The sequence below is a fragment of the Erinaceus europaeus genome, chromosome 15 (genome assembly GCF_950295315.1).
Source record: "Erinaceus europaeus chromosome 15, mEriEur2.1, whole genome shotgun sequence".
Classification (NCBI taxonomy): domain Eukaryota; kingdom Metazoa; phylum Chordata; class Mammalia; order Eulipotyphla; family Erinaceidae; genus Erinaceus; species Erinaceus europaeus.
Window position 1 is genome coordinate 25306865 of NC_080176.1, and position 26969 is coordinate 25333833.

Consider the following 26969-nt stretch of genomic DNA (forward strand, 5'->3'; position numbering starts at 1 on the left):
GATTCACCCTGAATCTTGGAAATTAGTCCTAAAGATGATAATTAGACTTTCTGTGTGCACTGAGATAAGCATTCCCAAAGGACTTGTTTGGAGTTTGTAGAGGCCAGGGAAATGAGCTATTTTCAGGAATATGTCTCTGAAGACAGTGTTCAATTATTTTCTCTCAGGGCCAATTATATGACAAGAAGCAATTCCTAGAATGTGTAACTGGTTTTCTTCTTGAAACCAAAAATTTTCCAGGTCCCTCCAAACTTTTTATAAGACAATTGTTGCTGAGGAGTTATTCTGATGCAGTCTCCGCCCCCAGGTTTTACTACGCCCAGCGAAATCCTAGCAGTGCCCCCTTCAACCAATCCTGGCCCTACACGTCACCCCTGGTTGTCGACCAATAAAAAGCCCCTTCACCCCCCCCCCCTCTGGGCTCTCAGCTCTCCCTCTCTGAGATCTCGCCCCCTGCTCTCCCCCTGTGGTCAGGTAGTGGGGACGGCCATTGCTGGCTGGCCCCACATGGTCTGAACCAAACCCCCCCATCCTATAATAAAGATTTGTGTACCCCTTTGCTCTGGACGTCCACTCTCTTCTCCGCGGTGCAGCCCGACACCAGACCGCCACAACAACAGACAATCCTAGACAGAGCTTTCTTGCCCATGGGCTTCTTTTGATGATTTGATATGTGCCATGGAATAAAAGTTAGTAAGTGGAGGCAGGAAATTAACCCTAATATTTCCCACCCTCACTATTGACCTTATTGCAATTTCATAGGCTACATATTAAGGTGAAAAGATTTCAGATAAGAAGACTTCAGAAGGGCTGGGGAGATAGCATTATAGTTATAGTGCAAACAGACACTCATGCCTGAGGCTCCGAAGTCCCAGGTTCAATGACCTGCACCTGCACCAACATAAGTCAGAGCTGAGCAGTACTCTGGTTAAAAAAAAAAAGACTTTAGATAAAAGAAAACATGGCTTTTCTGCATATATTCTCCATATATATTCCTGTCTCATTCCTGTGTTTTGTCTTCTAACGATGTATTCAACTACTTGCTTTTTCTTTATCCCATCCTAGTCAAAAGTCTTCCTTCACTGATTTATGTTGTTTATTCTTAACTAGGTTGAATGCATCTTATTTATTTGTTTATTTATTTAGAGAAACAGGCCATCACTGTGGCATATCCGTTATAGGGGATCAAAAGCAGGACCTTGTCCTTGAGAATTCAATGTTTTATCCACGGAGCCATCTCCTGGACTGTACATCATCACTTTCTTCAAAGTCTGTTATCTTTATTTTTATCTGGTGCTCTTCTTCCACCTGGATATTTATCTATTTAAGGCATTTGTGGAATTTATATAACTTATTAATTTACTTTTTGAGCATCTGCTATGTCCTAAGTACTGTATGATTAGTATATAGTATGACTAAAATAAAACTTGGTTCTCTCCCACTTGGCTTAACTGATAAGGTAAATAAAAAACTGTAGTTGAGATAAGGTAAATAACTGTAGTTGAGATAAGGTAAATAAAAAACTGGGTTGAGAATCTATAATGATCAATAATTGTCAAAAGTGACATCAAACAACCCTATACTATCCTGAAGCATATCACAGCACTGATGGGGTAAATGTAATCTCAGGATAAGATCAATCCTTTACTTTATTAGATCAGTACCTTCTGTTTACATTATTATTATTATTATTATTTTCCTGCACTATAAATCCACTGATCCTGGAGGCCATTTTCCCCATTTTAGTTGTCCTTGTTGCGATTGTTGTAGTTGTTACTGTTGTCATAGCTGTTGTAGTTGGATAGGACAGAAAGAATTCAAGAGAGGAGGGGAATACAGAAAGGGGGAGAGAAATAAAGACACCTGCAGACCTGCTTCACTGCTTGTGAATCTACCCCCCTGCAGGTGGGGAGCCAGGGGCTCAAACTGGAAGGCTTGTGCCGGTCCTTGGCTTCACACTATGTGCACTTAACCTGGTGCACTAAGGCCAGCCTCCCCCCCCCCCCCAGCATTTTAAAGTGGCTAATACTTGCTTAGGGAGAGTGCTTAGCAAGTTAGAGCACAAGACTTTCAGGCCTTACGTTTGGTCTGGCACTATTGAACTGAGCAATCTTCTGGTGTTTTTCTGTTTCATAAAAATAAACAGGTGCTGCACCCCATAAAAATCTCTGGTCTGGGAGTCGGGCGGTAGTGGCAGCAGGTTAAGCACATGTGGCGCAAAGGGCAAAGACCGGTGTAAGATCGACCAGCTCAAGCTCCTGGCTTCCCACTTGCAGGGGAATCACTTCACAGGCGACTCTCTGTCTTCCTCTTCTCTCTCCATTTCTCTCTGTCCTGTCTAACAATGATGACATCAATAACAACAACAACAATAAAAAACAACAAGGGCAACAAAAGGGAAAATAAATAAATATAAAAAATTAAAATATATATTTGGTCCATACTCCTGAGGGATAAAGAATATGGAAGCTTCCAATGGAAGAGATGGAATACAGAACAGTGGTGCTGAGAATTGAATGGAATTGTACCCCTTCTATCCCACAATCTTGTTGATCATTATTAAATCACTAATAAAAAAAACTAAAAAATAAACAAGCACATTAAAATAAGGTTGTTGACATCAAGAATATATAATGACTATAATAATATAGTGCTATATAAGATTTTAGGCAGAATCACTATGACACAGTCCAGTTTATTTTGGCAGGTATTATAATTACATTAATAGTCACCCATAATTGTGTTTCAGGCTGTTTCCTTCTTCAGTCATCTTTTTTATTTTTTAATTTATTTTTTATTTAAAAAAGGATACATTAACAAAACCATAGGATAGGAGGGGGTACAACTCCACACAATTCCCACCACCCAATCTCCATATCCCATCCCCTCCCCTGATAGCTTTCCTATTCTCTATCCCTCTGGGAGCATGGACCCAGGGTCATTGTGGGTTGCAGAAGGTGGAAGGTCTGGCTTCTGTAATTGCTTCCCCGCTGAACATGGACGTTGACTGGTCGGTCCATACTCCCAGTCTGCCTCTCTCTTTCCCTAGTAGGGTGGGTCTCTAGGGAAGCGGATCTCCAGGACACACTGGTGGGGTCTTCAGTCCAGGGAAGCCTGGCCGGCATCCTGATGGCATCTGGAACCTGGTGGATGAAAAGAGAGTTAACATACAAAGCCAAACAAATTGTTGAGCAATCATGGACCCAAAGGTTGGAATAGTGGAGAAGAAATGTTTTTTGGGGGGGTACTCACTGCAAACTCTAGTGTACTATGCTTTCAGGTATATATTTGCCCTAGTTTGTGGATACCTGTGAACATATGCTCTAACTCCTGGAACCTGGTCTATATCTAGGTTTTGGGACTTTGTTAGAAAATGAACCACCTGGGATGAAATTAGAAAATACTATGAAAGGAAAGGTCTCACCCAAGTAATGAAGCTGAAGAATTGTCATTCCACACCTGAAGTCTCTGGACACAGTCTGAGCTGAAGCATTTTGATGTGGCAATCGTTGCATTGATTAGGTTGCGATTGGCAGATGCAATATTATTTTATATGAATTGGGAGAGGCATGTGGGAAAGTAGGCCCTATCCTAAGGCTCCAGGACTGGGGGAAATATAGGCTCTATAGTGGAAATGTGAGATTCCTGCTGTCTTAAGGTTCAAAAAGACAATGGATAGTTATTGTTATCATCACATTATTTGGTAATTGGGTTAACTTTGAAAAGTCCTTTTGTTAGTTTGCTGTATAGTACCCAGTATCTTGTATATAGCTGTGCCACCGGTTGCTTCTGATCTACTTGGTCTAGGCTTTTGAGAGAGTCCACATATCAAATACACAGCCTATATATTAAAAAGACTCAATCTGTGTTTTAAAAACTTCGAGACATACAATCAATTTCCCCCTCTCATATTAATTAACTAGTGATTTATATGACTACACTTTAATAGGAGTGTACATAAACACCATTCCCACCACCAAAAGACTGTGTCCCATCCCCCCACCCCCCACCAGACCAGGAAGCCGCATGTCTACCCTTTACCACAGGGTTTTTACTTTGGTGCCATACTTTCAATTTAGTCAGATCCTGCATTTAGTTTCTCTTTCAGATCTTCTTTCTCAACTTCTGTTGATGAGTGGGATCATCCCATACTCATCTTTATCTTTCTGACTTAGCTCACTTAACATAATTCCTTCTAGCTCTGTCCAAGATGGGTCAGAGAAGGTGGGTTCATTGTTCTTGATAGTTGTATAGTATTCCATTGTGTATATATACCACAGTTTTCTCAGCCACTCATCTGTTGTTGGGCACCTGGGTTGCTTCCAGATTTTAGCTATTATGAATTGTGCTGCTATGAACATAGGAGTACACACCTCTTTTTGGTTGGGTGTTATGGAGTCCTTGGGGTATAACCCCAGGAGAGGAATTACTGGATCATATGGAAGGTCCATGTCTAGCCTTGGGGGAGTTCTCCAGACTGCTCTCCACAGAGGCTGGACCAATGTACATTCCCACCAGCAAATCAAAAGGGTTCCTCTGTCCCCACAGCCTCTCTAGCATTTGTTGCTGCTGTCCTTTTTGATGTATTCTCACAGGGGTGAGGTGGTATCTCACTGTTGTCTTAATTTGCATTTCTCTGACAATCAGAGCAGTTTTTCATGTTTGTTAGCCTTTTGGATTTCCTCTGAGGTGAATGTTTTTTTCATATCCTCTGCCCATTTTTGGATGGAGTCATTTACTTTTTTGGTGCTAAGTTTGCTGAGCTCTTTGTATATTTTGGTGATTAGCTTCTTGTCTGATGTATGGCATGTGAAGATCTTCTTCCATTCTGTGAGGGGTCTCTTTGTTTGTTTAATGGTTTCTTTGGATGTGCAGAAGCTTTTCAATTTGATGTAGTCCCATTGGTTTGTTTTTGCTTTAGTCTTCCTTGCAATTGGGTTTGTTTCATCAAAGATGTCCGTGAGGTTTAGGTGGGAAAGTGTTTTACCAATGTTTTCCTCTAAGTATTTGATTGTTTCTGGTCTAACATCCAGATCTTTGATCCATTTGGAGTTGATTTTTGTTTCTGGTGAGATAAAGTGGTTCAATTTCATTCTTCTGCATGTTTCAACCCAGTTTTCCCAGCACCATTTATTGAAGAGAACCTCCTTCTTCCATTTAATATTTTGGGCCCCCTTATCAAAGATTAGATGTCCATAGGTGTGGGGATTTATTTCTGGGCTTTCAATTCTGTTCCACTGGTCTGTGTGCCTATTTTTGTTCCAGTACCATGCTGTTTTGATGATGATGGCTTTATAATATAATTTGAGATCTGGGAGTGTGATGCCTCCATTTCTGTTTCTTTTCCTCAAGATGGTTTTGGCAATTCTAGGTGTTTTCAGGTTCCGGATAAATGATTATAGTTTTTGTTCTATTCTCTTAAAGAATCTTGGTGGAACTTTAATGGGTATTGCATTAAATTTGTATATGGCTCTGGGGAGAATATTCATTTTGATGATATTTATTCTTCCAATCCATGAGCATGGGATGTCTTTCCATTTCTTGGTATCAGTTTCTATTTCCTTGAGTAGCGACTCATAGTTTTCATTATAGAAGTCTTTCACTTCTTTGGTCAACTTTATTCTAGATATTTTATTGATTTTGCTGATTGTTGAGAAAATAAAGCAAACAAACAAACAAAAAGAAAAAAAAAACACCTCTGGCAGTCTTTCCCTGTCTGAGTAAGGCTCTGCTTGGTAGAATATTTGTAGCTGGAATTGGCCACTTAGAAAGAAAAAGGACCAAGGGTTTCAGAAAGGAACAGAATTGGAATTGGAATGACACCCCCTGGTGGACCAGGAGTCTTGGTAAAGGAAGAAGCTCAGCAGGGGAGCCTGCTAGGAGCAGCTCTCTGGCCCCTAGGGACTAGTTATTGGGGAAAGAGGGTCAGGGGTGTGCTTTGGGAATAATAATTTAAAAGTTTTTTTCCTTTCTTTTTACTCTATTTTATAACCCAAATTGAGTTATAGTCACCTCCTTTGTGTCACCACTCGGATCCCTTATTGACTGTCCTGCTAAAGGCAAAAAATCCTACCGTTTCCAGTAGATGTCGGAGCTCAAGCCACTAGCAGCTTCTCAGTCCGCCATCTTCCGGAATCTCTTCAGTCATCTTTATAGCATTACTGACAAGATTATAGTTATGGGAGTCCAGCAGTAGCACACTGGGTTAAGTGCACGTGGCACAAAGAGCAAGGACCAGCATAAGGATCCCGGTTCGAGCTCCCAGCTCCCCACCTGCAGGGCCATCGCTTCACAAGTGGTGAAGCAGGTCTGCAGGTGTCTGTCTTTCTCTCCCCCTCCCTGTCTTCCCCTCCTCTCTCCATTTCTCTCTGTCCTATCCAGCAAGAAAACACCAATAATAACTACAACCATAAAACAGCAAGGGCAACAAAAGGGAATAAATAAATAAATATTTTTAAAAAGACTATAGTTATGTGAGGTGAGGGGTAGTTAGTAGAGGAAATACCATCTTCTCCCACTGGGAAAGTAGCTTTCTGTCTATTAGACATCCCTTTGCCTCCTCAAACAACTCAGGTATAAGTTTTGTAAAAAAAATTATGCATTTTCATGGGATTAACATCTAGCTGTTTGGGACAAATGAGTCTTACCAAGCCACCTACTATATTATTCATTCTTATTATCTCTTCCTCTCTCTGAATTAAATATCATTAAAGTAAGGTGTTTAAATAGATAGTCTAGGTTACTTTCACTTTTGAACCCATGCAACAAACTTATTAAATGTTTATTTCATATCAGATTCTTTCCCTAGCTCTTATGAGTAATAGTAGCAAAGTGAAGTCTTTGTTCTTTGAAACAGGCAATGTTTTTTAAGATTTTTATTTATAAAATAGAAATATTCGCAAGATGATAGGATAAGAGTGGTGCATTTTTATACAATTCCCACCCCCAGAGCTTCATATCCAATCCCCTCCCTTGATAGCTTCCCTATCCTTTATTCCTCTGAGAGTATGGACCCAGGATAATTGAGGGGTGCAGAAGTTGTGGAAAGCCTGGCTTCTATAATTGCTTCTTCACTGAATATGGGCATTGACAGATTGACCCATACTCCTAGCTGGAACAGGCAATATTTTAAGTTAGGAAATAAATGTAATATAATATAGCATAATACTATGTAGTAACATAGAGAACAGTGTTTTAAAACAGAACAAAGAATTTTAAAGTAGAACAAGGAGAATGAAGTATCCTGCCTTTGATAGGGCAGTTGGGCAAACACATTTTGTCAGTCTTACAAGTAAAGAGATCAAAATTAAGTTAGGGAAATTGGGTATAGAGTATGGGCTTTCTCTTGCAGGTATGGGTTTCAACAAAGGAATAAGATGGGATGACTCTTCTTTCATACATCCTTTCCTTCTCTTTCTCTAAAATAAAATAACTTGCTCCTTCGAGCCCAGTAACTGTACTGTGCATATGTAAGGACCTGGTTCATCTACAGAAGTGAACTGAAAAAAGGGAAAAAGAAACATTCCACACACCTGGAGATTAATTCATGCAAAAACCCATGTGTCTGGCAAATGCAAGAATTCAAAGGAGCGGATGTGGCTAGAATATACTAAAGAAATGATAGGAGAGGAAATAAGTGTGAGGGTCAAGGCCTGTTCCAATAAATCTTTCTTTCTTTCTTTCTTTCTTTCTTTCTTTCTTTCTTTCTTTCTTTCTTTCTTTCTTTCTCTTTTCTTCCATTCAGGGTTATTACTGGGATTCGGTGCTGGCACTATGAATCCACTACTCCTAGTGGCCATTTGTTTTTCCACTTTATTGTATAGTACAGAGAGAAATTGAGGAGAGAGGAGGGGGGAGATAGAGGGAGAGAGAAAGATAGACACCTTTAGATCTATTTCACCACTTCTGAAGTGACCCCCCCCCCCCTGCAGGTGGGAAGCTGGGGGCCCAAACCTGGATTCTTATGCAAGTCCATCAATAGGACCCCCTACAGGACTTTTTACACCCATTAAACACTTTAAATTTTATATAAGTGTGTAGTAGGTAGGTTATGGTGGATTTTTATGGAGCAAAGTGAGATTATATTTTGAAGAGATTCAAAGCCATTGTGTGGAGGTTAAGAGCAGAAATAGAAACATCATTTAGTAATCAAGGGAAGATAATTTTGGAATTGTTAATGCATTGCCACATTTGTATTATGTTTTGAAAAGAAAGTCGATAGTTATACTACGTGAGAAGGTAGGTTTCCACTGCCTCGATAATTGTAGGTAACAGAGAGGCTGCTTTAGATACTATTAGTAGGTGGGAAACACCAGGAAGGACAAGCATGCCTGAGGGGGAGTTTAGCTGGCCAGTGGCATCATCAGTTTTGTGACATTCATACCGATGGTCTAAAATGTGATAATGAAAAGTCAACTGAAGAGAGATCAGGATAGGAGCCAAGTAGTGGCACACCTGGTTAAGTATACACATTACAGTTCGGAAGGAACCAGGTTCAAACCGCTGGTCCCCACCTGCAGGGGGAAAGCTTCACGAGTGGTGAAGCAAGGTTGCAGGTGTCTCTCTGTCTCTTTGTCTCACTCCCTATCTCCTCCTCCTCTCTCGATTCCTCTCTATCTCTATCCAATAAATAAATAAATAAATAAATAAATAGTAAAAGAGAGGTCAGGAGAGAGTAGGAGCACATAGTCCATAATTTGAAAACAACATTAAGTTAGTTTCACAAAGGCAGAGATAATAGTATTTTATTTACTTACATTCAAAATGCCTGCTGTAGCGTTTGGATCCTAACAGCAACTCAATAAAATGTGTTGAGTATTATACACACTAGGAGAACTATGTACATGAAAAGCCACCACTCGTGAAGTGTCCCCGTTGCAAGTAGAGAGCAGAGGCTCGGACCCAGGTCCTTGCACATATCCTTGCACATAGTACCATGTGTGTTTAGCCAGGTTTGATACCACCCACCCAGCTGAAATCTTATACACCATAATGCAGAGCATTCTGTAAGAGTTAGAAATAGTTTTTATAGACAAATGTTTATTTTCAAACAACATTAAGCCACCATATATTGTTAAATGCACATTTAAACTAAGGAGGCTTTTATTCCAATTATTTTCCCATGGTAAACAATATAGAACATACTGATTTTTAAAATATTTACTTAATTTTAATTAGTGAGACATGTGGAGAGAGGAAAAGAGTGAGATGAGAGAGAGACTGAGAGAGAAAGAGAGAGAGAGAGAGATTAGAATACTCTTCAGATCTGGCTTATGGTGGATGTGGGCATGAAATCTGGTGCACTGCTGCTTTGATATCTCCCATACACAGTAATCCTTCACTACCCAGCTTTCTTGTAGTAAGAAGCATCATCTAATTTTATGATCCATAAATACTGTCTGCTGGGACATTCCACAGATTTTTTGTTAATGAAAATAATATTAGAAAGTTCTTTATGGTTACTTCTTGCTGTTTCTTTTTCAACATCACTGCCATTGTGTGTCTTCCTTTAAGAAAATTAAATAACTTTTTGTCTATTTTTTATAAATGTTTAATAAAATATATTTGCTATATACTGGATGTTTATGTAGCTTGAGACTTATAGGTTGCAACCTCATCCCTATATGATAATGTTTGGAGGTGGAGGTCTTTGTGGGGGTCACTGGGTCATGAACGGGATTAGTGCTTTTTAAGAGACCTGTGACCTCTCACAGGTCTATCAATGAGATGCTATCTTTGAGCCAAACTGGGACTAGAAATTAAATCTACTATAGTCTTGACCTTATACTTTCTGGCCTCCATGATTGTGAGAAAAATGTTTGCTACTTAGGCCCCCCCAGTGAGTGGGATATTTTACAAAGCAGCAGCAATGGAACATCAGTACTTCAGTGTCTTGATACCTAACACTAAGTAAGAAAACTGGAGTAATGTGTGAACCAATTCATAAGAGCATCAGAAATCTGAACAATTGAAAAAGAAAACCTTAGAAATTTACCCACATAGATCTGAAGAATTCATCCCACCCAACTCTACCATCAGAGGTGAGTGATACTATCTCCCCAGCAGTCTTCTTATAGCCTTAGCTACGTCCTTATTCCGGAGAGTATAGATCAGAGGATTCAGGGTGGGAGTAATGATACTATAGAACACAGAACCAACTTTGTCTTGAAATGTAGTGCTTTGTGACTTGGGCCTCATATATGAAAAGATTGAGGCACCAAAATAGAGAGAAACCACTGTTAGATGGGAGCTACAGGTGGCAAAGGCATTTCTCTTACTCCCAGCAGATCGCATCTTAATGACACTGCGGAGGATGAAGGCATAGGATGCAGAGACCAGGAGAATGGGGATAAGGAGAAGTAGCACACTGCAGATGTACACAGTTGTCTCAAAAATAGTGATGTTTCCACATACCAACTTTACAACAGCTGGAAGTTCACAGTAGAAATGGCGGATTTTACGAGACGCACAGTAGGGAAAGGACATTAAGGATGCTGTGAGACTAAATGAGATAGTAAATCCTCCCAACCATGACATGGCAACCATCATCAGTGTCACCCTTCTGTTCATTAGAATAGTGTAGTGCAGTGGGTTGCAGATGGCCACGTAGCGGTCATAAGACATTACAGTTAGTAGAAAACATTCAGCACTACCCACAAACAAATAGAAGAAGTGCTGGGTACCACAACCTGCAAAGGAAATGTACTGGCTGCCAGAGAGGTAGTTGGAAGCCATCTTGGGGGTGGTTGTGATGACATACATCAAATCTATGAAGGAGAGCTGGCTGAGCAGGAAGTACATGGGGGTGTGAAGCCTGGGGTCAGCACAGATGAGGAGGATAGTGAGGGAGTTGCCACTCACCCCAACCAGGAAGACCACCATGGTCAAGGAGAAGAGAAAGACATGGGCGAGGGACTCATCAAAGAGCCCTTCAAGGAGGAAGTCAGCCAGAGAGGTCTCATTCTTCTGCCACATCTCTGCTCTCTCAGTCCCTGGGAAACATCAAGAAGAGATGAACCAATTCCAGGAATACTGTGGTTCAGTATGCTTGACAAGAAACACCTTTACTTTAAGATGTTTGAATGCATTTTTTCTACTTTTAATTAGCCAACTCTAATTATGATGTAACATTTTGTTAATATTTAATTAAAAGTCATTTTTCATGAAAATAATTATTTTGGAACTTCAATCTATTGAGACTCTGCTATCAGTTTTCAAAACCAGGAAGAAATAAAAAAATAAGGAAGTAAAAAAAATAAGCAAACTGTTTCTAAGAATTGTGAGAACTATAATGGCTACCTTTTGGAGGTGAAAGGGTGCAGAGAACTTTGTTGGTGGTTGTGGTGTGGAATTTTACACTATAATTGACAATCTTGTAACCCACTGGTAATCACAAATAAAAACAGAAAAACCACATAGTGTGTATACCATACAGTATCATATTTTTATGCATGTAAACACTTTATACCCACATACATACTTTCTTTGGTCATTTTATCAGGGTTTTACCAGAAAAGGTAAACCAGAAAAATACTTATATATGCCAAAGCATTTAATAGATTACCCGTTAGTTGACCTCGTAAAATTGTGACTGATTCAACAATCTATGTATGACTGTCACCCTTATGTCTGAAGCTAGAAGTAAAAGTCCTTGATTCAGGAACATAGATAGAAAGTATAGTAGGTCAAGGGAAGACTAGAGCTTATGAGCATGAGTTTACAATGAGGGCTGAAACAACTCAGCTTTACCTTCTGTCTTGTTCTCATTATTTCCCACCTTTCTCTGTAATCTCTGTAGTGTAAAGCTCTCCATCATTTAAACTGCAGCTCTTCACCCTCCCTGGACACCTTTCCTAATACTTTTACATTTTGATTTCTGACACTCAAGTGATTTTATTCCTCTACCATCTCAAATGGCTTCCATCCAGAATGGTCAGATATCATTTCAGTGGTCAGAAAATTGGCTCAGCAAGGAGCCATGTTCAAACCCCCAGTTCGGGGACCCTTTGTGAATGGTGAAGCAGGGCTGCAGGTGTCTCTTTCTCTGCCCCCTCTACCTCCTATCCCCTCTCAATTTCTCTCTGTCCTAACAAATAAAAATAAATAAATGAATATGCAAAAAAGGAAAGAAAATTTGCTCAGTAGATAAAGCACCGGCCTGCATGAGTAAGGTCTGAGTTCCCATCTCTGGCACTGAATGTGCACAAGCAGTGCACTGCTTCTCACTCTATGCCATATGACAACAAGTTTTATTTAGAAAATATCTTATTGGGGGCCAGGTGGTGGTGCACCTGGTTGTGCACACATGTTACAGTGTGCAAGGACGCAGGTTCAAGCCCCCAGTCCCCACCTGTAGGGGGAAAGCTTCACAAGTGGTGAAGCAGTGTTGCAGGTATCTCTCTTCCTCTCTATCTCCCTTTTCCCTCTCGGTATCTGATTGTCTCTATCAAATAAAGATAATAAATTTTTTAGATGTTAAAAACAGAAAGAAAATATCTTGTTATTTATGTAATGGGAAAGTGCTGGAAATGCCAGATAGTTCTCTGGTTTCTCATAAATATTATCTGGGTAGTTTACATCACAGAATTACTTACCTGGGATCTCCTCTGCAGAAACCTGTGGGCTGAGCAAGCAGAGTGAAAAGGAGAGCAGTGACTCACACATTGAAAATGGCCATCCAAGAAGCCTTTCCTGAGATGCTCACCACACGTCCTTCTCCAGTGCTGGAATCTCCACTAACTGGTGCCAGGATAGAGCAGTTATTGTCTCACAAAGTCTCCATTAATCCTGGGTCTCACTAATAGTCCTGTGACAGAGACCACCAGGATCACAGGATGTCTGACTCTATGAAGCTCTTGCAGTCTGTGCTCTGATTTAAAACTCCACAAGCAAGGCAGATTAAGTAATTAGACTTTTTAAAATTCTGTTAGTTAAACTTTTAGGTTTTGCAACTTTAAGTCACTCTAAATTTATATCTGAGGTACTTTACATCTAAAATTAGCAAGGACAGCTTGGTTAAGAAGTTTCTCTGTATTACCTGATTAAGAGACTTTATTTAATAGCAACTTAATCATCAATAAGTACATATTCAAAAGACAGCATGCTCGATTTTCTGATATTTTGGCTCATTCAGTGAACTTTGTTCTTAGTTTTCCCCCTTACATCATAAGAAATTGGATCTACAATAGATTGTATTTTTCAGAAGAAGGTAGATGGAGCTAGAGATAATCATGCTAAATGAAATAAGAATGAGAGACAACTCTGGGATGTTTTCTTTCATGTATGGACTATAGATAGCTAAAACAAATGAACTTGTAAAAAATAGTAACCAAGCTGTCTCTCAAACTTTGTCAGAACTCTGTTGGATATGGTGGGGCACAGAACTTTGGTTGTGGGTGTGGTGACATAAACACACACACACGAGTATAAAAATATACCCCTAAAAACTTATAATTTTATAAACCCTTATTAGATCCATAATAATAAAATTGAGTTAAAGAAGAAAATGGAGCTCGAGCTGGTGTTTTTTTTTTTTTTTTTTTAAAGAATCAGCCCCTTCCTGATTGTAGCGATGCTTCCAGGGCTTACAGTGAGGGTAGACTTGGCCTGACCTATGAGAAATGACACAGTTCCTAACCCAGAGGACCTATGGTAGGGTCATTACGACAAATTGATACTACATATATAGCATCAGATGGATACAAATGGATACTACATACATCAGAGGGCACATGTTAGATCTTTACTGGAAACCAGTCCTCAAGATGCCAATTAAACTCACTTTGTTAAGATAAGCATTCCCAAAAGACAGTGTCTATAATTTGTTTGTTGGGGGTCAGGGGAGTGAGATATTTTCAGGAATATGTCTCTGAAGACAGTATGGAAATACCTTCTCCAAAGGCCAATTAATGAGAGAAAACAGTCCTAGCATATATGGAGCCCAAACTTCTGCAGCTTCTTTACTTTAAACCTTTGCCAAGACAATCTGAGAAATACACAGTTTTATTGCCCATAGGGTCTTTTTTGAGAGTTTGCCATGTGCAAGAGAGAAAAAAGTTAAGCAACGGAGGCAGGAAATTCACCCTAGTATCTTACCCCCTTTCTCTTGGTCATTCTGCAATTTCAAGGACTGCATTTATTACATGTGCAAAGACTTCAGCTTCAGAAGACTTCAGATGAAGAAAATGACTTGGTATATATTTTTTTCATAGTGACTGCTGTCTCATTCTTATACCCTATTTTAATCTTCATTTAAATACATGTTAGGTGGTTTGCTTTCTCTAGCTCTCATAGGTCAAATGTCTTACTTTTTTAACTTACGTAGTTGTTTAGTCCTGAGTAGATTCAATGCTTCATCGCTTCCTTCAAAGCCTGTTGTGTCTAGGAACCTCCTGCTTCCTCTGTTGATCCTATATTTCCCCCAGTCCTGAAACCTCTAGGGTGGGGCTCACTTTCCTGCATGCTTCTCTCAACTTATATCAAATGATATTGCATCCGCCAATCCCAACCTAATCAACGCAACGAGTACCACCTCAGCATGCTTCACTTCAGACTATGTCCAGAGATGTCAGACATGGAATGTCAACCCTTCACCCTCATTACACGAGTGAGACCTTTCCTTTCATAGTATTCACTAATTCCATTCCAGGTGGTTCACTTCCTAACAAAGTCCCAAAACCTAGATATAGACCAGGTCTGGTGATATAGAACATATGTTCACATTTATTCATAAATTAAGGCAAAATATATACATGAAAGCAAAAGTATACAATAGTCTGTAGTGAGTCAGTATAAAGTTCCTAATGAAATAGTATCTAATTAGACTTAGATACCCTCCTCACCTACTTCCTATTACAGTTCTCTCACTCACTCCAAAGCTAACCTTAGCAAAGCAAGGACTGAAAAAACTGAATAAGGGCAAGAGACTGGCATAATTTAATAATGTTTCTTTAGTCACTATCAGGCCATTCCATCATCTGGGGCCCTAATCGGAGAGTCTTGAGATTCCCAAACAGACATGATGGGCCTAGACCTCGAATAAATCCCTTTCTCCATTGTTACCAGTCATCTCTATCAGGAACAACACAATAGACCCCCTTGTAGGCTCCTATAGGACCTTGCCCTCAACTTGGATCAACAATGGTAGAGAATGTTCCATCCTCCCTTTGGAGGCTGGACAATGTACTCTATGCTACACCTGAGGAAGATGGATCGATATTGGGGCAGCTTGGAATGTTCCTACTCATGACCACAGAATGTGAGCTCCAGTCTATAGGGATGCAGAGGTCACATAGGCTTCCAAGCTGAATATGGGCCCCAGATCAGATCAAATAGATGGGGTTTATAGTCAACAATATTTATACCCCTTTCCCATATTAGGGAGCTACTCTCCCCCCTGATCTAGCTTTCTGGTCCTTTCTCCAGCCATGACATCCTCTCCCCAGACAATAACTTAGATCCACCTGCATATCAGATTTCAGGCTCAGGGGAAAAAAGAAAAAGGAAAAAAATAACTAGGATAGCTATAGGCCCTTAGGAATATAACTAAAATATGCCTACTATCTATCTATAAGATGGAGGACCCCCCAACTCTTCATCTGCACTATTCTAGCCTTTAGGTTCATGATTGGTCAATAATTTGTTTGGCTTTGTATGTTAACTCTCTTTTCAGCCACCAGGTTCCGGATGCTAGCATGATGCCAACCAGACTTCCCAGGATAGACAACCCCACCAATGTGTCCTGGAGTTCACTTCCCCAGAGCCCTGCCCTATTAGGGAAAGAGAGAGGCAAGCTGGTTATATGGATCAACTTGTCAATGCCCGTGTTCATTGGGATAGCAATTACAGAAGCCAGACCTTCCACTTTCACCATCCCACAATTACCCTGGGTCCATATTCCCAGACGGTTAAAGAATAGGAAAGCTATTGGGTGGGAAAAACAGCATAATGGTTATGCAAAGAGACTCTCATGCCTGAAGCTCCAAAGTTCCAGGTTCAATCCCCTGCATCATCATAAGCTAGAGCTGAGCAGTGCTCTGGTTAAAAAAAAAAAAAAAAAGAATAGGAAAGCTATCAGGGGAGGGGATGGAATATGGAGTTCTAGCAATGGGAATTCTATGGAGTTGTACCCCTCTTATCCTATGGTTTAGTCAATGTTTCCTTTTTATAAATAAAATAAATAAGTAAATAAATTAAAAAGCCTGTTGTCTGTATTTTTACTTAGTGTCTCCTTTCATGATATTAACTTTCCTTTAGTCTAGACTGTCATGTATTTATATGATACATTACATTATTTTTTATAATCCTCTAAATTTCAATCACTATTTTGATGCAGTATATGTAGATGATTAATAGAAAGATTTTGTCCCTTCCACCAAAGGACTTAGACGTAGCACATATAAATATATTGTGTGGTATCAGAGCTGTATTGATCAAATCTCTTCAAGTGCAGATTACAATAAGTAAATCCTACACTGACTTTAGGGCACAGTGTGAAATCACCACAGTGAAATAATACCAACCTTAGAATCAAGTCCATCCAGTGACTTTAACTATGCCAAAGCCTTTTCTTTCCATGTTTCACGTTGACTTGAGTCTGTGCTGATGCCACTCAGACATTTTTATAAATAAGGTACACAGACAGCAGGAAGTTCTGACACCACACCTATGACTTGAAATGAACCCACATGCGTGTAGGCTACACACCATCACTGAAGTTCTATGCCCCCTCCTTCCTCTGATCAGCATCATAGTTCTCACATTTATATAAAATCCAAAGTATGACTCTGAGCTTGACATATCATATAAGAACTGACCCTGTCACCTCCCTCATTTCATCTCCTATCATTCTTCACCCTGCATATTGTATTCCAGATACTTTAACCCCCCTGAATTACTGAATATGCCAGGTTGTATGGGTTTTTGCATGAATTAATCTCAAGATGCTTGAAATGTTCATTTCCTTTTTAAAAATGGTGTTGGGGAATGTTCTCAGGGTTGTTGATGGGTCTCTGATATATTCTTCTATAATTTAGTAGAATAAAAAGGGTGCACCTGGTTAAGCACATGTACTACTAAGTGCAAGGACCTGTGTAAGGATTTGGGTTTGAGTCGCCTGCTCCTCATTTGCAGGGGGTCATAAGCGGTGAAGCAGGTTTACAGATATATATATCTTTCTCTCTTGCTCTCTATCTCATCCTCCCCTCTCAATTTCTCTGACATATCAAATAAAATGGCCACCAGGAACGGTGGATTTGTAATGCTGGCACCAAGCCCCAGTGATAATCCTAAAGGAAATAAACTAACTAAACTAAAATGAAATAAAATGGAGACAAAGAGAATGGAAATATCACATTACCTCTCTACTAGGTCCCTAGGGCTGACCATGGTGTTCCTGCGTGGTGCTGAGCTAGAACTCAAGACCTTATATGTAGTAAGGCACATACTCTGCTGGTTGAGCTATCTCCATGTCACTCCTCATTTCATTTTGATCTCTTTAATTAGAAGTTGAAATTTTGTTCTGGAGTTTGAAAAGGAATTTAATGGTACTGTGTGCAAATAAGAGCAAGAGGATGCCATAGTTGAAGGGAAGTAACTGGTGGAACAGTTATACATGATCGTACTTGGGATATATTTTGAAAAGAAAGTTAAAGGGCTAAAGAGTGTGAGACGGGAAAGATGCTAGAACTGCCAAGATTCCTACCTAACAACGGGGATGCCTTTGATACTACTACTGGGTGGGAGACACTGGAAAGGACAGCATGCCTGAGAATGAGTTTGGAGCATTTTAATTTGATTTGTTTATTAGACAATCAAGTGGAATGTGGAAATGTGCTTTTAAAGTAAAAGAATATATACACTTGATTAGGAAATGAGTGAAAGCAGCAAAAGAATCTGAGGACTAAACTTGCAGCATGCTTCAGCACTCATAAAGCGTTCTTCCTGCAGTCAGGGGCCGGGGTCGCAGACCTGGATCCTTGTACATTGTAACATGTGCGTTTGTGTGCTACAACCTGGCCCTGCTACCTCTGTATGCTTCTTCTAAAAAAACTTAATTTTTTAAATTATGTAGATGCTTATTAAAGTGGCCTTGCTATACACTGGAGGTTCATATGCCTACAAAACTCATGTATTGAAACACATTCTCAATATGATATAGGAGGTGAGGGCCTTGGGAAGTCAGTAAATCATGAATGGAATTAATGGTAGGAGACTCCTCAGAGCTCTCATTTCTTCTACAATGTAAGAAGATATCCATCTAAGAATCAGGAATACAACCACACTAAATATCAAACTTGTTGGTACCAGATTCTGGACTTACTGGCCTCCAGAACTGTGAGAAACATAAGTTGTTTAAGTTTCAAGTGCTTGATATATTTGTCATTGCAACATCAGTGGGTTAACAGTAGTCTGTGATGATTTGATGTTTGACACTAAGTTAGACTATAGGAAATATGTGTTAGCCACTTAATTTCTGAGATGTAAAAAAGAAACAAAAGTTAGGACAATTGAACATTATTAGAAATTTACCTGGATAAGTTTAAGCAATTTATTTAATTCAATTCTTATTCTCAGGTCAACTACAGCTGAAGTCACTGAGTAGTGATATCTTTCCCCAAGACTTTCTTCAAAGCCTTTGCTACATCCTTATTTCTCAGAGTGTAGATCAGAGGATTCAGGGTGGGGGTAATGACGGTATAGAACACAGCACCGACTTTGTCCTGCAGTGGGGTGCGCTGCGACCTGGGCCTCATATATGAGAAGATGGAGGCACCAAAAAAGAGAGAAATCACAGTGAGGTGAGAGCTACAGGTGGCAAAGGCATTTCTCTTACTCCCAGCAGATCGCATCTGAATGACGCTGTGGAGGATGAAAGCATAGGATGTAGAGACCAGCAGGATGGGGATGAGGAGAAGCAAGATGCTGCAGATGTACACTGTGGACTCATAGACAGTGATGTCTCCGCATACCAACTTCACAACAGCTGGAAGCTCACAGTAGAAATGGTGAATCTTACGAGACCCACAGAAAGGGAACTGCATCAAGGTCACTGTGAGGGTCAGAGAGGTCATGAATCCTCCTATCCATGATATGATAGCCATTATCAGTGTCACCCTTCTGTTCAAGAGGACAGTATAACGCAGTGGGTGAGAGATGGCCACATAGCGATCATAGGACATGAGAGTTAGGAGAAGACATTCAGCACAACCCGCAGACAAATAGAAAAAGTGCTGGGCAGCGCAGCCCACAAAGGAGATAGACTTCCTGCCAGACAGATAGTTGACAGCCATCTTGGGGACTGTGGTAGTGACATACATCAGATCCATGAGGGAGAGCTGGCTGAGCAAGAAGTACATGGGGATGTGAAGCCGGGAGTCAGCACAGATGAGGAGAATGGTGAGAGTGTTGCCACTAATCCCAACCATGAAGACCACTATGGTCAAAAAGAACAGAAATACATGGATGAGGGAGTCATCAAAGAGCCCTTCAAGAAAGAAGTCAGCCATAGAGGTCTTATTACTCTGCCACATCTCATCTTTCTCAGTCCCTGGGGAACAGAAAATAGAGATTAACTGATCCAAAAATACTATGGTTCCCCATGCCAGGCAAAAAGCACCTTTAACAATGACCCTGGGTCCATGCTCCCAGAGGGATAGAGAATGGGAAAGCTATCAGGGGAGGGAGTCTTTCTTCACAAATACATACCTTTGAAATTTCAGTATATCTACAAAAGGAAGAAATGCATACATGCAACATGTATATGCAATAACTATATTTCTTCTGTCTCCTCACAGGGAATTGATTAGTATATACGAAAGGTTATCATGACTTTGGTTATATATGGGAGTATGTGTCATGTAAGGTGACACACATGTAAGGTGTTTTCTTTCTTTGGGTAGTAAGTCTGCTTTAAAGAGAAATGCATACATGCCAGTTGGCATGTAACAAAACCCTGTACTTTATTTTTTTACATTAAAAAAATATTTATTTATTCCCTTTTGTTGCCCTTACTGTTTTATTGTTGTAGTTACTGTTGTTACTGATGTCGTCATTGTTGGATAGTACAGAGAGAAATGGAGAGAGCAGGGGAAGATAAAGAGGGGGAGAGAAAGATAGACACCTGCAGACCTGCTTCACCGCCTGTGAAGCAACTCCCCTGCAGGTGGGGAGCCGGGGGCTTGAACTGGGATCCTTATGCCGGTCCCTGCACTTTACACCACTGCGCTACCACCCAACTCCCAACCCTGTACTTTATAACTGCAAAACGTGTATGTTCTGGGAAGACCTGAGAGCCTCAGATTATGGACTGGTGATACTAATAGGACAAAAGCATTTGATCACCCAAATTTCACTCACTCCAGCACAACTATCCAATTCTCATGTAGCTGTTGGCCTAAATAAGAGCTGAGTATCTATGGTGAAGCCCGAGTCTAAAATATCTATAAAGTATCACCAACATACCTATCATATTTCACTCTGTGCTTTTCCTCATAAACAACTCTCTAAAATCCATGTATTCTGGATTATCTACTAATAATATTACTAATTTGAAGCAAAGAACTCAGTGTTCTCCACAGTTTGATTTGACGAGCAAGCAAAAAGCCACAGCCGTTATCACTCTCCTTGTTATTATAGTGATATATATATATTTTTTTTTGCGCCTCCAGAGTTATTGCTGGGGCTTGGTGCCTACACCATGAATCCACTGCTCCTGGAGGCTATTTTTTTCCTTTTGTTGCCCTTGTTGTTTTATCATTGTTGTGGTTATTGTTGTTGTTATTGATGTCTTTGTTATTGGACAGGACAGAAAGAAATGGAGAGAGATGGGGAAGACAGAGATGGGGAGAGAAAGACAGACATTTGCAGACCTGCTTCACTGCGTGTGAAGCAACCCCCTGCAGGTGGGGACCCAGGCCTTGAACCGGGATCCTTATGCCGGTCCTTGTACTTTGCATCATGCGCGCTTAACCTGCTGCACTACCGCCCGACCCCCAGATTTCATCTTTTAAACCTTTACCTCACACTGTCTTCACAGTTCAGCTTCAGATGAACTACAAGCCCTACATTCCCCATGCTCTTCCCGGCCAGTCACCCAGCCAAGCTCGCCACACACGGAATTCCCCTCAACTAAAGGACCCATCTAGTTCATCCTCTTTAGTTGACATCTTTGTCTATAGATCTCTTGGGTGTACATTATTTGATTCATGTCTCTCTTCTGTTCTGGACAATTTTTATAATAGTTTGTACTCAGATTCATTACTTCAGTTACTTTGTTCCTCTCCCTCATAAAGTTTCTCTCTCTTCTGTTCTGGATAATTTTTATGATAGTTTATATTCAGATTCATGACTCCAATTGCTTTGTTCCTCTCCTTCCTCATGAAGTTTTATCCTGTGTGGTTAATGTCATCCGACTGACAAAGGAGGTGGCTGAGTGGGGTAAAGCACAGGTTTTTCTTGAATGAGACTTGGGTTGAATCCTTGGCACTGCATATACAGGAATAATATATTAGTCTGTCTGTCTCTTTCTCTTTATCTCTCTGTATACAAAACTATTAAATGTATTACCTTTCTAAAGGATTAGAAAAATGAGGTGAAAATGCCCCAGGTTATAATAAAATTTCACATATAACATTACTTACCGGGGATTTCTTTTGCGGAGATGTGTGGGCAGAACATGCACAGAGTGAGAAGGAGGACAACGGTGGGTCCACAATGACTCATGCATTGAAATTCATCATGCAAAGAAGGCTTTCCAGAGGTGCTCATCAGACTTCCTGCTCTAACCCTGGGGTTTCCCCTACCTGGTGGAATGGCAGAGAGGATATTGTCCCACATGCTGACTTTACACTAAGTACCTTGTGGCAGAACCACGTAGAAACAACAGTATGTATGGCTCCGTGGTGCTCCTGTGATTTCAGCTCAGAGTTTGAAATTCAAGGGCATACAGCAGAATAGATTAGTAGTGGAACGTCTTTAAATTCTATTAGTTTGTCTCTGAAATATATATGTATATATATATGTATATGTGTACATATATATATATGACTTTATATGTGTATGTGTCTAATTTATGTCTGAACTGCCTTTGCATCCCCAAATGAAAACAACCTTAGGCAATTAAAATTTTCATGTCAGCTTAATAAACTTTTCACCTTAAAAAGTAAGTGTGCCTTTATTTATTTTATGACATTTTTTATCACTCACTGTACTGTTCTAAGTTTAATCACTCCTTCCAACATAATAAAGTAAGAATTTGACTTGAGCAGGATATTTTTCAGAATACGTCTCTACTATCTGCATGAATATTTCCTCTGCAGAAATCATGGATTAGAACGAGGACAAACTAGGTCTAACACCAACAGTCATAAGGAGTGGATTACCCTCTGTGAGAAATTAAACAAGTCCCTACTTCACTGGGCCTGTATTGTCAGCTAAAGCAAACTGAAGGCACTAAATATAAGGCACTTTAGAGATTTGAACCCAGAAGACTCACCCTGAATCACTTGTGAGAACTAATTCTCAAGACACCAACTAGACTCACTGTGTACATGAGGTAAGAATTCTCAAAGGACTTTGTTTGGAGCTTGTCTGTTGGGACCAAGGGAATGAGATAATTTCAAGAATATATCTCGGGAGTCGGGCAGTAGCGCTGTGGGTTAAGCGCATGTGGCGCAAAGTGCAAGGACCGGTTAGGATCCTGGTTTGAGCCCCTGGCTCCCCACCTGTAGGGGAGTTGCTTCACAGGTGGTGAAGCAGGTCTGCAGGTGTCTCTCTGTCTCTCTTCCTCTCTATCTCCTCCTTCTCTCTCAATTTCTCTCTGTCTCTATCCAAAAACAAACAAATAAATAATATAAATTTTTTAAATCATTTTTTAAAAAAGAATATATCTCTAAAGGCAGCATGGAAATAGTTTCTGTAAGGGCCAATTAGTCATGGAGAAAAAAATTCCTAGAATTCCTATAGTCTGTGACTAGTTTTTTACTTGGGACTGAAATGTCTCTTGCCCCTTTCCTTCAAGCCTTTTTTAAGACAATCTGAGAGAGACATAGCTTTCTTGCCAACAGAGTCTGGGATTGACCATGTGCTGTGACACAGAACAGAAGTCAAGCAGTAGAGGAAGGAAGCCCAGTAGTTACCTGCCCCCAGCTGTGGGACATTTCATGATTCCATAAACTACATTCATTGTATGTGCAAAGATTTCAGATCTGCCTTGTTCTTGTTCCTTATCTTTCACTGCAATGTAAGGATATGTTGAACTAGTTGTTCTTTCTCTATCTCATCTCAGATAATCAAAATCTGTTGCTGATGTATTGTGAAATAGGCATATTTTCATGGATTGTAAGTAGCTGTATGAAATCTGTGTTTTGAAAAGGTGTTTAAAGCTACTGTGTGGAATTTAAGAGTAGGAGAAACAGTTTGGAGGCTTATAGCTCTGACACTGTCAAGGGAGTGTCTTCTTTAAGGGCCAGTTACCATGGAGAACAACAATTCCTAGAGTTTCTAGCTAGGCTTTATCTAAAGTCATGATTTTACTTGTCACTTTCCACTCAATCTTTTGAGAAAGCTACTGAAAGATCTAGATTCTGTTTCTCACTGGGCCCTTGTGAAAACTTCTCTGAGTACTACTCTTGCATAGAGGTGAGAAAAAACAAGCTATGGTTGCTATGACCCACCATCATTGTTGGTGAGACTGTAGTATTAAAGGACATATTAACAAAACATGAAAAGATTTCAGAGAGGAAAAAAAGGAAATTACACTATACATGCACCTCCTTATTCACCTCATCGCACTCTCATATCCTTTATCTCATTCTAAGAATGTTAAGCCATTTTTTTTAAATTTCTACCTCAACTCAAATACTAAAGTGTCTGTTTTACTGAGCTTATCTTGTTCATTCTTTGAGTATATTTTTTCAAAATCTATGACCTAAAGAAGAGCCTGGGACTTTCCCTCTCGGCTCTGGTTTCTTTCTCATGCTCAAGCTTAGGTATCTGTGGCAGTGATAAAGCACATTGGTTTCAGTGGAAAATCCTTGTGAGTATCTGATGTGCCCCAAGCACTGTAACAGTAGTCTGTGTGGATGATTAATAAACAAGCACTGTATACCAGGATATAGCTCAACTGGTAGATCAAGCACTTGACTGTGTGTGGGATGCTGTGTTTGAGTTCCAGCACCACATAGGTGCATCATCCTTGGAGAAGCTCTGTGGATGGTAGAACAGTGCTATGCTGTGTCTCCCCCCTTTTGTGTCATTATATGTGAGCTATTGTATATGCTAAAGGAATGAAAAAGTTGACCTGGGAGCTGCAATCTCATTGTATGGGTTCTGGTCTTTCTCTTTCATCCCCATTCCCCCACCCACCACCAGATAACCAGATATTAGTTCTTTTTTTTTTTCTTTCTCCAGGATTATCACTGGGGTCAGTGCTTGCACTCTGAATCCACTGCTCCTGTGGCCATTTTTTCAACTTTTATTTATAAAAAGGAAAAACCATAGGATAAGAGGGGTACAAGTTAACACAGTTCCCACCACCAAAACTCTATATTCCATCCCCTCCCCTAATAGCTTCCCTATTCTTTATCCCTCTGGGAGTGTGGACCCAGGGTCATTATGGGGTGCAGAAGGTAGAAGATCTGGTTTCTATAATTGCTTCCCCACTGAACATTGACAGGGCATTGACAGGTCAATCCATACTCCCAGCCTGTCTCTCTCTTTCCCTAGTAGGTCAGGGCTCTGGGGAAGCAGGGCTCCAGGACACATGGTGGGGTCGTCTGCCCAGGGAAGTCTGTTTGGCATCATGTTAGCATCTGGAACCTGGTGGCTGAAAAGAGAGTTAACATACAAAGTCAAACAAATTGTTGATCAATCATGAATTTAAAGGCTAGAATAGTGCAGATGAAGAGCTGGGGGGGTGGTCTTTGTTTTGTAGATAGTTAAATTTTCAATTTTCTTATAGGACAGAGAGAAATTGAGAATGGAGGGAAAGATAGAGAGGGAGAGAGAAAGATAGACATCTGCAGACCTGCTTCACTGCTTGTGAAGTGACTCCCTGTAGGTGGGGAGCCGGGATCCTTGCATGGAGTCCTTACGCTTCATACCATGTGCGCTTAACCCAGCTCTCAATATTTGTTTGGTTTTTTTTTGTAAGTCATGACACATTTTTTGCATGGAAAAACAAGACAAAATAAATTATGTCATGACTTTTCCAACAACCCAATTCATAAAGTAAATCAACAAATGTAGTCTAGCACATTGGCTAAGTTTAAATTAGTAATACTCCTCAAATCAAGTGACATTAAATAAAACTACACTGTATGAAGGAAAGAGATGGAATTATAACAGTCTATGTGGTAGAAATGATCTTAAAACAGCCTAATCCAATTATCTAAATAGTGTCCTGTTTCTCCTCATCATGGATGTTGATGTCACTCTCAGGATTCATATCTAGCTGGAAACTCTCAACAGCATGCTAAGCCCAATTCTCCTTCACCAGTAACTTGGATAGTTTCAGAGAAGAAATCTGTTCAACATACTCTTAGCCTGACGACTAGCCTTTGGAGCAATCACTGGATTATGTAGTCATGGTGAAAATGATGGATTTCCCAGTTCAGCTGTTCATATCTTCCCAGAATGGGGAATGGGTTGGTATGGAATCTCCTGAAACACATAGATTTTGGAATGAAAGTATCATAAATAAAAAATGTGGTTGTAAAGGAATGACAATAGCAGGAGGGAAGGAATGCATAAAGTCAAAGCAGCTTATGTCTTCTGTGAAAATGTACCTTGGCATTTACTGGGCACAGAAGGGAGCTCACCTGGCCAGGTGCCTGTCTGGACATGCACACAGCCTGGGCTCTAGTCCCGATACCTGTGGGAGCACCAAGCACTAGATAAAATGAGATCTCTCCTCACTCTGCCCAGTTCTCTAGTTTTCTCTTTCACCATATGTGTATATAGACATATTAAATACACACATGTATACACAGACATATTTATCAAGTATGTGTAACAGTAAAACTGAAATTTGTAAAGAGAGTGTAATTCATTGCTTTAAAGATTGATAAATTGAGATAAGAGAGCAGACTCTACTTAGTTCCGGCCCTTGACAATCTGGAGGTGAGCTTGCAGCCTCTGGGGCCTCAGACATGTATGTCTGATGTTCCAATAGACAGCTATCTTATGCAGCCTTGAGGTGGATTAATACTAAAGATAGTGTAGCTATGTCAGCATGTCCTGTTGAAATCTGCCGTTCATAGGTAGTTTGTCGTGTAACTGAAGATGCCAAGTCTCTCTAGATGTGGACCCTTTTCCGGAAGACCTTTAGAGCCATAGAATGTGAGCCACAGGTGGGGTTTTCTCTCCAGGAACTCTGTGGTTCTTGGTGACAATGGAAATGTGGTCAAATCAAGAGTGAGGACGTAAGAATGTCCCCCTGGTGTTGGGACTCAGAGGGGACCAGTGCTGCTGTGATAAGCTGGGCTTCCTAGAAAGTGATGGAATGGAGATTTATAATGCAGGCTACTTTGGAAAAGGAAAATGTAAGCATGGTCATAGCAAGCAATATTTACTTTAAAAAATGTAGGAGCTGCAAAGAGAAAGACAAGCTTGCTGTGAGTTTATTTCAGTCACCTCTCAGTCTAAAGGGAAATTACAGACAGAAAGTGGCAGTAAAGAATGGTGAAGAAAGAGAGAGAGATCCAGGAGGACTTGACATTCCAGGAAAGATGAACCTAAGGGAGTTTATATATAAACCAATATAATTTAAATGGCTCAATGAACAATAGCGAGAAAATCTAAAAGTCATGTTGAGAAACAGAATAACTGAATGGTGGAGTTGCCACTGGTTTTTCAGATGCAACACATGCACAAAAATGAAGTGGAAAAACATCAAAATTTAAAACTTTTGTTTATCAAAGGGTGCAGTTAACAGACTGAAAATTAGGCCACAGAATAAATATTGTAAAAAA

The 26969-nt window shown here is 40.2% G+C and overlaps 2 protein-coding genes across 2 annotated transcripts; both read right to left on the reverse strand.

Moving 5' to 3' along the window:
* Positions 1 to 10050: 10050 nt before the first annotated feature.
* Positions 10051 to 10974, reverse strand: LOC103127372 (olfactory receptor 2AE1-like). The gene has a single exon (XM_007538271.2). The coding sequence runs from the start codon at positions 10972 to 10974 to the stop codon at positions 10051 to 10053; it is 924 nt and encodes a 307-aa protein (XP_007538333.1).
* A 7616-nt stretch (positions 10975 to 18590) lies between these two features.
* On the reverse strand, positions 18591 to 19529 carry LOC103127362 (olfactory receptor 2AE1-like). The gene has a single exon (XM_007538265.1). It carries the CDS (start codon positions 19527 to 19529, stop codon positions 18591 to 18593), a length of 939 nt encoding a protein of 312 aa, XP_007538327.1.
* Positions 19530 to 26969: the final 7440 nt, after the last annotated feature.